General features: G+C 46.2%; 1 protein-coding gene across 12 annotated transcripts in view; it reads right to left on the reverse strand.

The window, feature by feature from the left end:
• Window positions 1-18117, reverse strand: part of LOC140391880 (spermatogenesis-associated protein 13-like) — a 524178-nt gene that overhangs the window by 48888 nt on the left and 457173 nt on the right. The window contains exon 1 of one of the 12 annotated variants that reach the window (XM_072476886.1): window positions 15745-15913. The exons of the other annotated variants lie outside the window; for them this stretch is intronic. Within the exon in view, the coding sequence (XP_072332987.1) occupies window positions 15745-15799 (55 nt within the window). The 5' untranslated portion in view covers window positions 15800-15913. Of the gene's footprint in view, window positions 1-15744; window positions 15914-18117 lie in introns of those variants that run through there. 12 annotated transcript variants of the gene reach the window in all.

The following is an 18117-nucleotide window of genomic DNA, read 5'->3' on the forward strand; positions in this document are numbered from 1 at the left end:
AGATTTTGAGTGATTTGAGTATGCGGTGATCAAGATAATTGACCATTGCATCTCACTTGCACCATGACAATATAACTTGATTCTTTTTTTAAAAAATGTTTATTAAAGTTTTTAACACAAATTTTCACCCTTACAAACAATAACCCCCCCCCCCCTTGTAACAAAATAGAAAGAAAACGCACATAGCAAGATATATACATGGTAAAACGATATGTTACATAGCTTTGTACACTGGCTCCCTCCCGTACATGCCAGTTTCCCAAATCTTTCATGTGTTCTCTTGCTCAAATACCCCCTAGGCAAACCCCCCCATCTCCCCCATCCCCTTCACAGGACCCCTGGGTTGCTGCTGCTGCTGACCGACCTTCCCTCTAACGCTCCGCGGGATAGTCTAGGAACGGTTGCCACCGCCTGTAGAACCCCTGCGCAGACCCTCTCAAGGCAAACTTTATCCTCTCCAGCTTAATGAACCCAGCCATGTCATTTATCCAGGCCTCCACGCTGGGGGGCTTCGCCTCCTTCCACATTAGTAAGATCCTTCGCCGGGTGAATAGGGACGCAAAGGCCAGAATGCCGGCCTCTTTCGCCTCCTGCACTCCCGGCTCGTCCACTACTCCAAATATTGCTAGCCCCTAGCTTGGCTTGACCCGGACTTTCACCACCTGAGATATTGTTCCCGCCACTCCTCTCCAGAACCCCTGCAGTGCCGGGCATGACCAAAACATATGGACATGGTTCGCCGGACTCCCTGAGCACCTTCCACATCTGTCCTCTACCCAAAAAAACCTACTCAACCTCGCCCCCGTCAAGTGCGCTCTGTGAACCACCTTAAATTGTATCAGGCTGAGCCTGGCACACGAGGAGGAGGAATTAACCCTACCTAGGGCATCAGCCCATAACTCCTCCTCAATCTCCTCCCCCAGCTCCTCCTCCCATTTACCCTTCAGCTCCTCCACCAGCGCTTCCCCCTCATCTTTCATCTCCTGGTATATTGCCAACACCTTGCCCTCCCCGACCCATACACCCTGTCTTGAATTTCTTGTGCCGGGAGCAACGGGAATTCCCTCATCTGCCGCCTCACCAACGCCCACACCTGCATGTATCTAAAAGCATTTCCCGGGGGTATCTCAAACTTCTCCTCCAGTGCCCCTAGGCTCGCAAACGTCCCATCAATGAACAGGTCCCCCATTCTTCTAATCCCCGCCCGATGCCAGCTCTGAAACCCCCCGTCCATCCTCCCAGGGACAAACCGGTGGTTACCCCTGATCGGGGAACACACCGAGGCTCCCGTCGCACCCCTGTGCCGTCTCCACTGGCCCCAGATCTTTAGCGTTGCCGCCACCACCGGACTCGTGGTGTACTTTGACGGCGAGAGCGGCAGCGGTGCCGTCACCAGCGCCCCCAAGCTCGTTCCTTTACAGGGCGCCATCTCCAACCTCTTCCATGCCGCCCCTTCTCCCTCCATCACCCACTTACGGATCATCACCACATTTGCTGCCCAGTAGTAGCTCCCTAGGTTCGGCAGCGACAACCCTCCTCGGTCCCTGCTGCGTTCCAGAAACCCTCTCCTTACCCTCGGGGTCCTATTCGCCCACACAAACCCCATAATACTCCTGCCTACCCTCTTAAAAAAGTCCTTGGTGATCACGATGGGAAGGCACTGAAACACAAAAAAAAACCTCGGAAGGACCACCATTTTGACCGACTGCACTCTACCCGCTAGTAAGAGCGGTAACATGTCCCATCTTTTGAAGTCCTCCTCCATTTGCTCCACCAACCTCGTCAGATTCAGTTTTATGTAGGGCCCCCCCAACTCCTGGCTATCTGGATCCCCAGGTACCGAAAGCTCTCCTCCGCCCTCCTCAACGGTAGCTCGCCTATCCCCCTTTCTTGGTCCCCTGCCTGTACTACAAAAAGCTCACTCTTCCCTAGATTGAGTTTATACCCCGAAAAATCCCCAAACTCCCTTAAAGTCTGCATGACCTCCACCATCCCCTCCACTGGATCCGCCACATACAGTAACAGGACATCCGCATAAAGCGACACTCGATGCTCTTCTCCCCTTCGGACCACCACCCTCCATTTCCTAGACTCCCTCAATGATATGGCCAAGGGTTCAATCGCCAATGCAAACAACAGGGGGGACAGGGGGCACCCCTGCCTCGTCCCCCGGTACAGCCGAAAATACTCCGACCTCCGCCGATTCGTCACCACACTCGCCACCGGGGCTCTGTAAAGGAGCTTAACCCAACTAATAAACCCTCCCCCGAACCCAAACCCACGCAGCACTTCCCAGAGGTACTACCACTCTACACGGTCAAAGGCCTTCTCCGCGTCCATAGCTGCCACTATCTCCGCCTCTCCCTCCACCGATGGCATCATTATCACGTTTAAGAGCCGCCGCACATTGGTGTTTAGTTGCCTGCCCTTTACAAATCCCGTCTGGTCCTCGTGGATCACCCCCGGGACACAGTCCTCAATTCTCGTAGCCAGCACTTTTGCCAGCAACTTAGCATCCACGTTGAGGAGCGAGATCGGTCTGTACGATCCACATTGCAGTCCTTGTCCCGCTTTAGGATCAAAGAAATCGTCGCCTCCGACATTGTCGGGGGCAGGGTCCCTTCCTCCCTTGCCTCATTAAAGGTCCTCACTAGTAGCGGGGCCAACAAGTCTACGTACTTCCTGTAGAACTCCACCGGGAACCCATCCGGTCCCGGGGCCTTCCCTGCCTGCATACTCCCCAAACCTTTGCTCAGCTCCTCCAACCCAATTGGTGCCCCCAAACCAGCCACCTCTTGCTCCTCCACCCTCGGGAATCTCAATTGGTCTAGGAATCGTCTCATCCCCTCCTCCCCCGCTGGGGGTTGGGATCTGTACAGCTCCTCATAGAAGGCCTTGAATGCCTCATTTATTTTCGTCGCACTCCGCACTGTGGCTCCCCTTCCATCCTTGACTCCCCCTATTTCCCTCGCTGCCATCCTCTTACGGAGCTGGTGTGCTAGCATCCGACTCGCCTTCTCCCCATACTCGTAGGTCGCCCCCTGCGCCTTCCTCCACTGTGCCGCTACCTTCCCTGTGGTCAACAGATCAAACTCCGTCTGGAGACGTTGCCTTTCCCCAAGTAATCCCTCCTCAGGGGCCTCTGCGTATCTCCTGTCCACTCTTAAAATCTCCCCCACTAACCTCTCCCTTTCCATGCCCTCTATCTTCTCCCTATGAGCCCTAATGAAGATTAGCTCTCCCCTGATCACCGCCTCCCATACCACCCCCACCCGCACCTCCCCCGTTGTCGTTGATCTCCAAGTACCTTTCGATGCACCCCCTCACCCTCCCACACACCATCTCATCTGCCAGCAGTCCCACATCCAACCGCCACAGCGGGCGTTGGTCCCTCTCCTCTCCCAACTCCAGTTCTACCCAGTGCGGGGCCTGATCTGAAACGGCTATGGCCGAATACTCCGTTCCCTGCACTTTCGGGATCAGCGCCCTGCTCAGGACAAAAAAAATCTATCCGGGAGTAGGCTTTGTAGACGTAGGAGAAAAAAGAAAATTCCCTTGCCTGCGGCCTGGCAAACCTCCACGGGTCCACTCTCCCCATCTGATCCATAAACCCCCTAAGCACCTTGGCCCCCGCCGGCCTCTTTCCAGTCCTAGATCTGGAGCGGTCCAGTGCTGGGTCCAACACCGTATTGAAATCCCCGCCCATTATTAGGCCTCCTACCTCCAGGTCCGGAATGCGCCCCAACATGCGCTTCATGAATCCGGCATCATCCCAGTTCGGGGCGTATACATTTACCAATACCACCCACGTCCCCTGCAACTTACCGCTCACCATCTCATATCGCCCTCCGTTGTCCACTACGATATTCTTGGCCTCAAACGACACCCACTTCCCCACCAATATTGCCACTCCTCTATTCTTTGCATCTAGCCCCGAATGGAATACCTGTCCTACCCACCCTTCTTAACTTGACCTGATCCGCCACCTTCAAATGTGTCTCTTGGAGCATGACCACGTCTGCCTTCAGTCCCTTTAAGTGCGCGAACACTCGGGCCCTCTTTAACGGCCCATTCAGGCCCCTCACATTCCACATTATCAGCCGGATTGGGGGGGCTCTTCTCTCCTCCCCCCCGCCGACTAGCCATCTCCTTTTCTAGGCCAGTCCCGTGTCCGTGCCACCCTCACCCTCCGGTCCCCCAGCCGGGAGACCCCCGCCCTGACCACCTCTTCTATGTCCCATTCCCCTTCGGCCAGTGCAGCAGCAACCCTTTCCCCCCTCCCCACCTTCCCCCCTCCCCTCCCCCCCGCTAGACCCGTGTCTAGCTTTTATAACTTGATTCTTAAGTAAATACAAGTTACATAACCTGAGGACTTTGTCAGTTTGGTGGTTACTAAAGGAAGTACCTCCCACACCCTTACCTCCTCACTTTCTATTAATACATTCCCTAGCAGTATTAATAGCCAAACACTGATTCTGGAATTTTTTGAAATATTTTCGAGATTTATTTATTAGGAATGTACTCACTCTTCCATATGTGTAAGATCATTAAACATATTACTATAATTTGGGTAACGTTCTAATATAAACATTGTTGATAAAAGTAACAAGCAAAAAGAGTTGTTGTCCTAATTGCTGCAACATTGTAATAAAAGCAAAGCAATAAGTACAGTGGCATGTCATTCCTGACCAAATGGAAACAATGCTATATAGCTGTATTTTATTTATCCAAGGTCGGAATAAAATGTACACCCAGTGGACAGAACATGCAACCATCAAGTGAAGAGAAAGAAAAACCACAACAAATGTGCATATAACTTCCATTAGAGGCGTCAAAACTCTTTCCATTGTGACCCTAGAAAGAACTTTGGGCGGGGTTCTCCATTGGCCGGCGCCAAAATTGCAGCAGGTGCCGGTGTAGTTGCAACACCGTTCGCATATCATAAGTGGGCCCACCCACGATTCTCCTGATGGGCCGAGTTCCCGACGGCGGGATCCACGTGTGCTCTCACAAATCGTTAACCTGGCGCGGTGGCTGCTGAGAGAGAGGGCTTATGGATAGTATCCAGCACCGCCATACTTCGGCGAAAGTCGTGCCGCTGGCCTGGGGGCTTCTGCCAGGGCTGGAGTGGGCTGTGGGTGGACCGGTACGGAGCGCCATTACCACAGCAGGCAAGATAGCCATGCGGCTGCGCATGCCACTGACAGCCCGCTTTAAACCTGGTGCCCTGGGTCATATAGGTGACCCCCCCGGACATCCCCTGGGTGCCGTCTGGCCCCAGCCGACCCATCAGCTGTATGTGCGCTCCAGCAAAACCCGTTTCATCTTTTCGGCCTCGATCAGTGTCTATGTGGGGAGGGTGTTGTTTAAGCGTGGCTGCAGCTTGTCAGACCTGCGAGTGTCCATCACGGACCCAGCGATTCACGCACCGTTTTTCGGGGGTTTCGATGGTGTTCCATGCGGCACCAGTGCTAACCCTCAGTTAGCAGAATACTGTGCAGGTGTGGCGCCGATATTTCTGACGTGAAATTCCACAGTTTCTCCGTTGCCGTCAGCAACTCAGAAACGGAGAATCCGGTCCCTTTTCAATGCTTTTCACCCTTCCTCTCCTGAAAACACTGCTCATGTTGCAAGCATGGTTCCATGTATGTCAAAACCCTCCAGTACCTCATTCATTTGCTATTCATCATGTATTAGTTTGGGTATTTAAACATTGTCAGCTATTTCACTAAATTAATATCACCATTAAGCCCCAATTTTGTCTTTACTCACATATTATACAATCATGCTTTTAACCTGAAGCAGCAAACAGGAGCAGGAACAGAAACCTAATTTACTCTCTTCCCTGACTCTATAATGGTTTCCCTTGTTTATGTAATTTCCCTTGCAGCTGCTGGACTGATATGGTTGCATCAATTATAGATCTTCCAACTCTAAAAGCACATTGGGGTTTGAGGTAGATGCATTCAGCCAGGAACCACAGTCTAATAAGGTTAACATGGGCAAATACTTTTTCCACAATGCCTTGATTGCTGATGCAACCAGTGCGTTAGCCATTTTCTCATGTAGCATCACACTCTTTTTATCACATGTATCCAAGGGGGCTACACCTTCCCTGCAACAAAGGCAGTGAAATATGTGCAGACGCTGCAGGAGTGCCGATTTCCCGTGTTTGACTTCAGATAATTGTTACTTTTTTTCAAAAAATTTTAAGGGGCAATTTATCATGGCCAATCCACTTACCCTGCACATCTTTGGGTTGTGGGGGTGAGACCCACACAGACATGGGAGAATGTGTAAACACCACATGGACAGTGACCGAGGGCCGGGAATCAGATGGTATACATCAGCACCTGGAGCTTTACCCATGGCAAATGAGCCAATGACTTCGCTAAGGTCCACCACTGTGGGTTCAATATCCAACTCTGCAATGACATGCAAGCTTTTTATGGTAGTCTAGAGCTTCTTCCATGATTGTGTTCTCCCTAGAGTACAACGCAAGGTTGTGTTCCACGATCTATCCAACTGTTTATTACAATCGGTGATGATCTCCCTTGCCTTTGTTTTCAGTGAAGCTGTTTTCTTTGCTGATGGATCTGTTAATCTTTCTGATCCTTTCATACATGCCCCTATCTTTCATAATCTTTATTATAATCTTTATTATTGTCACAAATAGGCTTACATTAACACTGCAATGAAGTTACTGTGAAAATCCCCTAGTCGCCACACTCCGGAACCTGTTCAGGTGCACTGAGGGAGAATTCAGAATGTCCAATTCACCTAACCGCACGTCTTTCAGGACTTGTGGGAGGAAACGGGAGCACCCGGATGAAACCCACACAGACATGGGGAGAACAGGCAGACTCCGCACAGACAGCACCCAAGTCGGGAATCGAACCTGGAACCCTGGTGCTGTGTAGCAACAGTGCTAACCACGTGCTACTCTGCAGACAGCTGGATACTCTGGCAATGTTGTAACCAGTGGTCATTGGTGCACCACCTAGCATACCCGAAGACCTTCCCATGGTGAGGTAATCACTGGATCATGACCTCCTTAGCACCGTAACCTCTGCTAAAAGAACACCTACTAGTGAAGATGATGGACACTGACAATATCAACAGGAAGACACTTGCTGATGGCCGTGATCTCTGAAGGCTGACTGTTTGAAACAACATTGTAAGAGGTGAGCAGAAAAGAAAAATAAGGCTGGTCGAGAAGAGGGCCAAGAGAAAACAGGCCACTGCACCCTGTACCTTCTCAGCCCACCGTGCATAACACAGAGTTGACCATCACAGCACAAATCTTATGAGTCTTATGAGCCTTAATGTAGTTTAGGGTGAAATTAATTAATTCTCAAGTAGACAGCCTGGCACCTGTCAAACCAACTATGGATCTCTTACCTGATAATCGCTAAAAGTCAGTTCACTGCATGGAGAAGGATAGGATCATGCTGGCCTATAGCTTACCAACACATATGGTGCATAAGTTGACAGAATGATTAGGGAGCCCAGTTGATAAGCTTTCACCGATTTATAAGAGGGAAAAATTATCTGCATTTATTTACATCTTACCATGTTTCATGGAAACATCACCTGACAAAGTCATTGTATATGGAGAGCTTTAACTGTGATCATGCAGGCACAACCATTTTGTACAATAGTACATAATAGCAAACAGATTTGTACATTATTTTGAATGTTATTGGGCAACAGAACAAAGCTGGCTGGGTAACTGGGAGAACTTCTTGTTTGGTCAGAAATGTCATGCAACCGCACACACTTGAGTCAATGATTTAACATAATTATTTGAAGGATGGGATCATTGATGATACCGTGTTCCATCAGTTCTACCTTGGACTGTAACCTGGCTTAGATTAAACTTCTACAAAATAATTCCACACTCCTGAGAACTCTTGAGAGTTAGCCATATTTTCTCTTTTGGATGATTGATGTTATCATTGGAGAAAACATTTTTTGGGGTATCCAACAACAAATATCCAGTAAACCCAAGAATATGACGGCTGGGCAGAAATCTGAAGACTGCTGGATGAAATCAGGTGACCTCACAGACATCCTGTTGTCACTTGCTGGCCACCCTAGGTTCTAGAAATCTCAAGTTATAAACCTACCCAGCTTACAGTAGGTGCTCAAGTTGGAGAAGGAGTTGAATCCACAATGATGTGCATTAGAAGCAATGGTAAAAGTCGGGCTGATGCTGACGGCATAATGAATGCCATCAGTAACACAATATTGTCAACTACTCCTGCTCCTATTCCATAGGTTTGTTTGTATCACAAATGGAGAGAACAAATGTTTGGCTCTAAACTGGAGGTCTGAAAGAAACTCTTTTGTTTCAAATGGACAAAACCTTGTTGGAGGGGGTGTTTAATGCAAGGAGCTGCTAGTTAGACCTTCGCTTGCACCCTTCAGGTCAAAACGTTTTTGCGATGCAACTTGGTGAAGGGTGAGTTGGTAATGGCAGAGTGAGGGCTGCAGAGTATCTTGGACCTGGCAAACAGCAGGATCAAAAGTCCAATGGGATTTAAGGATTGAGAAAAGAAATAGTGGAATGATGGCAAAAGAAAGTAAACTAAGGTGGATGAATTAGAGTTAAATCAGGTACAGAAAAAGGAAATAAAGATTGGATTATGAAAGAAGAAATGTGAAGATAGAAAAAAAATCAAAATGCAAGTCTCTAATAATTTTACTATTTGCAGGAATGTGACTCAGTTTGAACTGTGAACTGTTTTGGGCAGTAGAAATTGATTGATGTTGCATTGTTAAAGGGTACTTATGTTATCAATTATGAGCTCTAACTTGCTGCAACGTGTTTAATGCTCAATTAATATACATTTCCAGCAAGTTCTTAAAAATAATAGGGTGCTAAGGGCCAGATACCATTTGTGTGTGTGCAGCGACCAGAATGTTCTGGAGATATGCAACTCTTCAATATTGCTTGCAGGTCAATTTGAGTTTTTCTTCCTTTTTTTTTAATGAACATTTTCTTGATGTATTTTTGGTATTGTAATAACAACAAAATAAACAATGTACATGAAACTATAAACATAGTGCAAAAGCCGTCTCCCTTCCTTACAGGTCCCACCTTTATTAACCCCCTACTCTAAGCTAAACTAACCCCCCCCCCCCCCCCCCCCTTCGGCTGACGATTAATTTTCTGCGAAGAAGTCGACGAACGGTTGCCACCTCCGGGTGAACCCTAACAGTGACCCTCTCAAAGCGAACTTGATTTTCTCCAAACAAAGAAAGCTAGCCATGTCAAATAGCCAGGCCTCTGACTTTGAGGGCTTTGAGTCCCTCCAAGCTAATAGTATCCGTCTCCGGGCTACCAGGGAAGGAAAGGCTAGAACGTCTGCCTCTTTATCCTCCTGGATTCCTGGGTCTTCCGACACCCCGAAAATCGCCACCTCTGGACTCGGTGCCATCCTTGTTTTTAACACCATGGACATGACATCTGCAAACCGCTGCCAAAATCCCCTAAGCTTCGGACATGTCCAGAACATGTGGACATGGTTCGCTGGTCCTCCCGCACATCTTGCACACTTGTCTTCCACCCCAAAGAATCTGCTCATCTGGGCCACTGTCATGTGAGTTTTCTTCTTTTTTTAAAATAAATTTAGAATACCCAATCATTTTTTCCAATTAAGGGGCAATTTAGTGTGGCCAGTCCACCTATCCTGCACATCTTTGGATTGTGGGAGCGAAACTCACACAAACACGGGGAGAATGTGCAAACTCCAGACGGACAGTGACCCAGAGCTGGGATCGCACCTGGGTCCTCAGCGCTGTGAGGTAGCAATGCTAACCACTGCGCCACCATGCTGCCCTTCAATTTGTGTTTTAATGATGGTGTTTTGTTTACGTTTTATTTTTCTAGAAATATTAATCCATTATTCTCTCAAGAGATGAGCGAGGAACTCCAATCAGTCGACTAATTGCTTCGGAATAGGTTTTGTTTAAAGTTAAGTAAACTTTTATTCAAAATCAGCTGTTATTTGAGGATTGACTTTAAGGTTCAATATTTTATGACCATGTTCACCTCTTGCTTTTTGTCTAAGAAACACAATTTTAGCTCAACTTGTAAATTTGTTTAAACAATTTGGTAAAAACCCATTTCATGCAAATATAGCTAAACAAGCTTAAACTGGGCACGCAAATCAACTAATTGGGAACAAAGTCGGATAGCGAGCTTGTTTAGCCGCGTCTTTCCTGGCACTCGCAGCGTCAAGAAACACATGGCTGCCCAACGTGACTCGCGTTGTATATGGAGCCTCAGAGGGGAACATGTTGCCGAGGTTACAGATAATCCCACTTTGTACACTGGGGATCTCCGCTCGTTGGAACTCCAGTGTAGCAAGAATGACATCCTGATCTCCGAGTACCCCGAAGCGACCCTGAGCCCTCCCAGCCCAAACGCACTATGGACCGCTCCCCCCCTCCCCCCCCCCACACACACAGAGGGCACCGCCGGCCCGATTACACACGTGCACGATCCAGGTGGCACTGCCAGGCTGGCATAGTTCTGATACCTGGGAATCCAGATTTCCCACGATTGGACACGGATCCATATGTGGAACATGTCAAGTCACGAGAAGAGGTAGAGAGAGACCTGCGAGGTGGGACTTGCTCACACTCTCTCTGGCGGGAAGAGAGTAAACAATAAAAATGAACGTGCTGCCAAGATTCCTCTTCCTAATCAGATCTTTCTTGATCTTCATCTCGAAGACCTTCTTCACCAAGGTAGACAAATTAATTAAGGCATTTTTGTGGCCAGGAAATAACCCCAGGGTCCGTAAAAGCACCTTACATAGAAGGAGGAATATGTGGGGCTTGGCTCTGCTGAACTTTCTATTCCACAACTAGGCCGCAAACATAGAAAGGGTATGGGGGTAGGGGAGAGAGCTGGAGGTGGAATCAGTGCTAATGGAGGAGACCTCCTGTCTGAGGACACCTCTACAAGCACTGGCTCAATAAACCCGGCGGTGGTGACCATGCTAAGGACCTGGAAGCAGCTCAGGCCTCAAGCACCATTTCAAACTTGGTGCAATGTCCACCAAGGCCCCCATCTGCAAAAAACATTATTCATCCCGGCAACAATAGATACCGCCTTCAAAACATGGAGACAGGACGATGGGACCTGTACATAGACGGCAGACCTTGGGGGAACTAACAGAAAAGCTCCCGAAGGTGAATGAGCTCTGATACCTGGAACTGAGGAACTTCCTCCACAAGGAGACCGCAACTTTCCCCCAGATACCCGGCACACTCTACTGGACAAACTACTAGCATCGGCAAATTAGGGGATGATAACTGTAACTGCACCGACATGTACGGACGAATGCTGGAGGAGGTAAGGGCCCCGCTAGGCGAGACACAGAAAAGATGCGAGGAAGAGCTAGGCATAGAAATAGGGAGGACTCTGGATTGAAGCACTGCATAGGGCGAACTCCGCCTCCTCATGGCAGTGCTGAGCCTAACACAGCTAAAGGTAGTGCACAGGATGCACTTGCCCAGGACATGCGTGAACAGGTTATTCCTAGGGATGGAGGACAAATGTGAATGGTGCCAGGGAGGCCCAGTCAACCACACCCATATGTTCTGGTCATGCCCCAAACTTGTCGAGTCCTAGACCGGCTTTTCAAAGCCATTTCCAGGATTGTGGGAGCGAGGGTGGAGCCATGCCCACTGGTGATAGTCTTCAAGGTGTCGGAGCTCTTCATGGGGAGAGGGGCAGACGTCCTATTCTTTGCCTTCCTGATGGTCTGTCAAAGACTCCTGCTCAGCTGGTGATCAGCAGCTCCACCCAAGGCTGCGGACTGGCTTTCTGACCTGGTGGAATTCCTCAAATTGGAGAAAATAAAATTTGCCATCAGGGGATTGGAAGAAGGCTTCCACAATACATGGAGGCAATTCACCAATCTCTTCCAGGACCTGTTCATGATCAGCAACTAAGGGACGGGGGCGGGTACAAAGAGAAAAACTAGACAGGGGAAAAGGAGGGATGGGATGGGGGGGGGTGACGACGAGGGGGGTAGGGAGGAGAGGAGGCAGCACCCAGAATACGAGGGAAATAAGTACAGATAGATTAAAGGGTGCTCAGGGAGGGAAGAAAAAAAAACATTGATGCTGCCACAGTAACTAATAGATTACGCCTTGGTTGCCTCGATCACGCCCCTAGTATGTTTTAATGCAATGGGGTAGCATGTACATAGTTAATGGTATGGTTGTTGTAACCGATCAGTTGGATTTTACTATTAATATGCCTCGTGTTTCTGCATATGTTTCCTGTGTTTTCTTATCTTTTCTTTTTTGTTATAAATACAAATGAAAATCAATAAAAATGCTTTTTTAAAAACAAGGTAAATTCCTCATTTGAAACAGCCTTCAGCTGTGAAGCTAGAGACTGCTCACAGTCAAAGGGAGTGAAATTGAATTTCAGGATAGGAGCCGCAGCAGGACTCTATCCTAGAAGAGTCTAGTAGGACAGTAAGGCTGCAACTGTGCTTGCCCCTGTTATGGGTCTCCACAATACTTAAAGATAGCTTGAAGGCCTCATAGAAGCAAAGCCCCTCACCCCCCACCCCCGGCCTAGGGGCGACCCCTAACCTGGAATGCTTCAGCCCCCTGACTAAGCCAACCATGCCGGAAAATGGAAATGGCCACTCACCTCCCCAATCCACGCCGGGCACAACCCAGTCGCTGAATCAAACCCATAGTTTTAAATTACGTTCATGTCTTATTGCCATAAGATTTTTTTTACATGTATTCAGATCACATAAATATTATTTTTTTCCCCCAATTTCCAGCCATGTCCATTCTTGGGTGCAGGGTGATAAGTGGCCTTCCAATTTGTTTTGATGGTGGACGTGGAAGCATGCTGCTGAGTAGACATTTATTTGGTTGTAGGGCAGCTTTGTGCCAGTAGCATGGGGGAAAAGAGTGGCCACTGCATTTACTGCTGGCATGGATACATTGGTGCAACCTAATTGCATTAATAAGAGCATGCCTGGAAGAAATATGAGCAGCTTATGGTGCACTGCTCTCACTGCTTTTCCGCTCCTCTCCCTTCAAGGGAAGATAATAATAATAACAATAATCATCACTTATTGTCAATGAAGTTACTGTGAAAAGCCCCTAGTCGCCACGTTCCGACATCTGTTCGGGGAGGCTGGTACGGGAATTGAACCTGCGCTACTGCCTTGTTCTGCATTACAAGCCAGCTGTTTAGCGCACTGTGGATCATAGCTTTTGTTCATCGTGAAGGCCCAAGTCTCACTGTTGTACAATGTTGTGTGGAGCAGAACAAACATGGCCATGGCCTACTGAACCGCTTCTCCAGACCTGCCCAGGTATCTGGAGCACATACTCAGTATGCCAATGGCCTCCTCAATCACACATAATCGATGATATGCCATTACAGATTTGTTGGACTTCAATGGGCAAGTTTCTGATGGGCATCATGAAACAGTGCACAACTCTGGTTACCTAGAAGCTCCTCCTTAAGTCTGCTTCCAGATGCAGAGAGATCAGGGAGCTTGCGTCTGGTATTGGATGAAAGCACAGTGACAACTGACCTGACATTTTTCACACTTGCAGAAAAATCTTTTTTTGGTTGCACACTGATGGAGTGGAAACCCTTGTAGTTGACGAATATGCCTGGTGAGTGCCCAGATTGCATTATGTGCAGTCGATGGCATCCTTCACCTGTGAACTGGGAGGTAGCAAAGTCAAGTGATGTGAAAGCCAATTAGAAGCCTGATGTGGCAAAGTGTAAAAAGTTCCCAACAAATTGTATAACCTCTTTACACAAGCACTGTGAACAAATCCTTTCCAACTCATAGATAAGAAAGCAAGTGTAAATATTAAGTATTTATTGGCATCTTTAACGGAGATTGTTTTAGCCCCCTCAATTGCCACTGTGCAGTTGACTTGGTTTTATTAGGAAGTTCATTAGCAAGGGGTGGAACGGTGGCACAGTGGTTAGCACTGCTGCCTCACAGCAGCAGGGACCCCAGGTTCGATTTCAACCGTGGGTGACTGTCTGTATGGAGTTTGTACATTCTCCCTATGTCTGCGTGGGTTTCCTCTTGGTGCTTCGGTTTCCTTTCAGTGTCCAAAGATGTGCAGTTAGGTTGATAGCCCCTTAGTCTCCAAAGGTTAGGTGGGGTTACAGAAGAGCGGGCCTGGGTAGGGTGCCCTTTCAGATGTTTGGTGCAGACTCGATGGGCCAAATGGCCATCTCTGCACTGCATTGTAGGGATTCTATGATGAAATTTCAGGAAGTCCAGGGTGGCACGGTGGTGCAGTGGTTAGCACTGGTGCCTCATGGCGCCGAGAACCCGGGTTCGATCCTGGCTCAGGGTCACTGTCCATGTGGAGTTGCACATTCTCCCTGTGTCTGCGTGGGTCTCACCTCCACAACCCAACGATGCACAGGGTAGGTGGATTGGCCATGCTAAATTGCCCCTTAATTGGGGGAAAAAAAGAATTGGGCACTTCAAATTCATTTTTTTTAATTTTCAGGAAGTCCCGGAAATCTGTAAAAGCAGTGTCATTATTGTTCTAATTGAGCAGTTAGCATATGGAAATTGAAAACCTGCCTCTCCTGAACAGATAGCCCAAAATGCAGACAGTCCAACACGCAGGTGTCAAATGCATAAGTCTGTTTCCCCAACATACCGTCAATTTTGCTGCTTTAGCTTCCAGTGCTCCCCCAAGCCCACATACTATTCCACATGAAAATTCAGCTTTACATGTTAGTAACTCTCAACATAATTTCAAGGCCTTATGTTCACATGAATGTTTTTTCAGCAGTTGATTAATTTTGAGAATATTTTAGATTTTCACTTTCAGATTTTACTGTATTCAATGCGCTCTTTCTTCTTTAATAAGGAAATTCGATCTTAGGAGCACACCCATAATATGGCTTTTTAAAGGACCAACATCTGCATAAGCTATTTCTTTAAATTATCATCAAATTACACCGATACATTGCTAAGCACATTACAGAAGCATAATCTTGCACATTATATCATCACGATAAAAGCTCTTCTCACTTCCTGGGCAAAGGTACATTGTCTCTTTAAAATGAATGCTCTATCTCTTGGAAAAAAATGAATTTAATTTATCCATTTATTCACACTATCATCTTCTATCTCCCACAAACTATTTGTGTATATTCCAAGATACCGGTCATTATATTCCTATACTATAGAAAAACACAGATTTAGTAGGAAGGCAATGTTTTCAAATAAAATATCTTATGGTTAACCTAGTAGTTACTGCACAGCCTGCGGGCTTCCTAAAAAATGACAAGTATGAACTGCTGTATGCTGAAAGCCTGGCATTTAAAGGATTTCAGTGTAATTATAAATAATATGAAAAATAAAACCTTTCTTTTTCTAATAAATTGAGTTTGGATATAGTCATTTCCCTCTTAAAATAACAAAACTGTAATCAAAATACCACTGGGCAGCCGTACATGCTTAGTCATTGGCACTTTTTAAGAGTAAGACATCCAGAATACTTTTCATAATTTCTATTCTCACACCTTGGATTCCCTGATCCTTCACTTTTAAATAAATAAATTCAGAGCACAATATCTTAAATCAACTCTTCACATTTTCTTCTGGGTTTCATTTTTGTGAAATACTTTCCCCATGTGACCTTTAGCTTTAATTTTCACAGCTTTATGCAAATCAGCAGTAATTTTTTTGTGATACATACCAAGCTGCAGGCTCTCTAGACTCCAAAATCTCGTCAATTCTCCCCTTGCTACCATTATGAATTTTATGGTACAGCAGTTGATTTAGCTTGCAGACATTGCTGCTGCTTCCTTGCACATCAAATGTATTTGAATCTCTGCAATGGTTCATTCATTGGCTCGATTGTCAGTCAGCTTCATCAGGCCTGACACGATCCAACAGCAACAGTCCACTGCTCACTATACATCAACTACTTACAGGTTTTTTCTCCCTATGATGTCATGGGGTAACTCAAGGGAGGTTTTTGAGTGAAGAAAGATACTGAAATAGCCAAGATATAGGCAATGGAAAACCGTTTTTAAAATTGTTCCATGTTAAAAATATAGCTAAGGAAATGTGGAACAAAACATTTCAAAGTTTATAGCTCAATTTTTGAAGTGTTCATAGACTTTTAAACCGGATAATATTTGTGTTACTAAGGAAAATATAAAATTTCAAAATCTGAAGTGGTACAGAATAGAGTCCCCTCTCAAGTAAATGTTACGTTATTTAAACCAGTAAATCCAAAATCTAAAACCCAATTTCTTCCACAACATGCTCGGAAACCCCCTTCCTCCTCTGCAACAAATCATGATCGCCCCCTGCAAAGATCTGACTGCTACAAACTGAAGTGCAGCTGAATATGAATTAACAGATAAATGCTACACTGCATTATTAATAATGTTTCACAGCATACAATTCCGATGATTCTAAAACAAAAACCATAGTGATGTCTAAATTCACATTTCTCTTAACATTAGTTTCAAAATTGCACCAAGGGGACAAATACTTAGTAACTAATTATGGTTCAAACAGAACATACTGGAGCAGGGCTTTCTTTTCAAGTTACACACAGTAGAACTTCACAACACAAGTTATAGCAAACTGAGGTCTTCACACATAATGCATAAACCTGCAAAAAATATTATTTTCCTTCAAATAGTTAACAAATGTTAAAACTAGATATAACCACTTAAATTGTGAAATAGTTAAGTCAAATTCTGTATTCCAAATTTGTTTATCAAAAGGTTTCTAGTAGATGGCTCATCACACACACATAATTAATATCCCAAAGCCACCTTGAGATTAGAGATTGTGATATAAACAGAAAACTGCTCGACACACGCTTCACATACACCAAGGTCCAATTATTTATCCCAGGAACAGATTGTGACCTTGTACGATTGCATTTAAGCATGTCTACACAAAGTTCCATAATCTTACAGATGATAAAATATGCTTTAATGGAACAATTCTCAACTTGGATCACTTTTGGAAAAACTACAAGCTTCTGAATATGTTTAACACTATAAAACTGACTCAGTTGTCGCTGAAAGAAAGTTTTTCTTTCCACAAATGTCTTAATTGTTTTTCAGAACTATATTTCAAGTAAGTGTGCACATGTTGAATCAATACACTGTCCAAAAACACAGCCAGCAGTAAAGAGGAGAAACTTTCACACCCGTATAATTGAAAATGAACTTCGCCTTGCCAGTTAAAATAGCCCCTCTAACTCAAACTAATCACACAATTACAGCACAAGTAGTTGAACTGATGGCGAATATATGCTAATTTGATGCCCCCTTGACGCTTAATTGTTTCAGGTCAATTTCTGATTATTAACAGATTGCTTGTGCAGTTACTTTGTTCAGGCAGATCATTTTCCAAACGGTTTAAATCTGTCATTCTTCATATTAAATTAAGGCTGTTAGATCATACTCGCCACTTATCTGCATGCAAAGAAAAATACTCACTGATGGATAGCATCCTTTCAACAACCAGATCTGTGGTAAATGTCTGCAGCTTAAGCAATTTCTGTTCAGAATTGTTAAGCTGGATTCAGAGCTGATGACATTCTGGGGCATCAGGGTGGGGGAAAAGTTACCTTGGCACTTTGAAGGGATGAAAGATCATCGGCAATAGGCAGGAATGTGTGGTTGGTATTACAATCAGATCAGCCATGATCTGAGTGAATGGTGGAGCAAGCTCAAGGGGCCGAGTTGGCCTACTCATGCTCCGGATTCGTCTGTTCGATGATGGTCAATGGTCAAGAACAGAAGGATGTGACCAACAGTCAGGCAGATATGGGGATCCAGCGTGTAGTGATGGAGGGACCATAACTTTGACCAACAGGTACAAGGGTAAAAATTACTTGCCGAATGCACAGATGAGAACAAGGACTGCAGGGTGGATAGGTCAAACCGACCATAAAAGCATGCTGCAGAACGTAATTCAAAAGTTTGCAGCGGGAAGTTGGGGTTTGACGGATCCCATGCCTGTGTGGGTTTCCTCCGGGTGCTCCAGTTTCCCCCCCACAGTCCAAGGGTGTTGAGGTTAGGTGAATTGGAAATGTTAA

The sequence above is a fragment of the Scyliorhinus torazame genome, chromosome 15 (genome assembly GCF_047496885.1).
Source record: "Scyliorhinus torazame isolate Kashiwa2021f chromosome 15, sScyTor2.1, whole genome shotgun sequence".
NCBI lineage: Eukaryota > Metazoa > Chordata > Chondrichthyes > Carcharhiniformes > Scyliorhinidae > Scyliorhinus > Scyliorhinus torazame.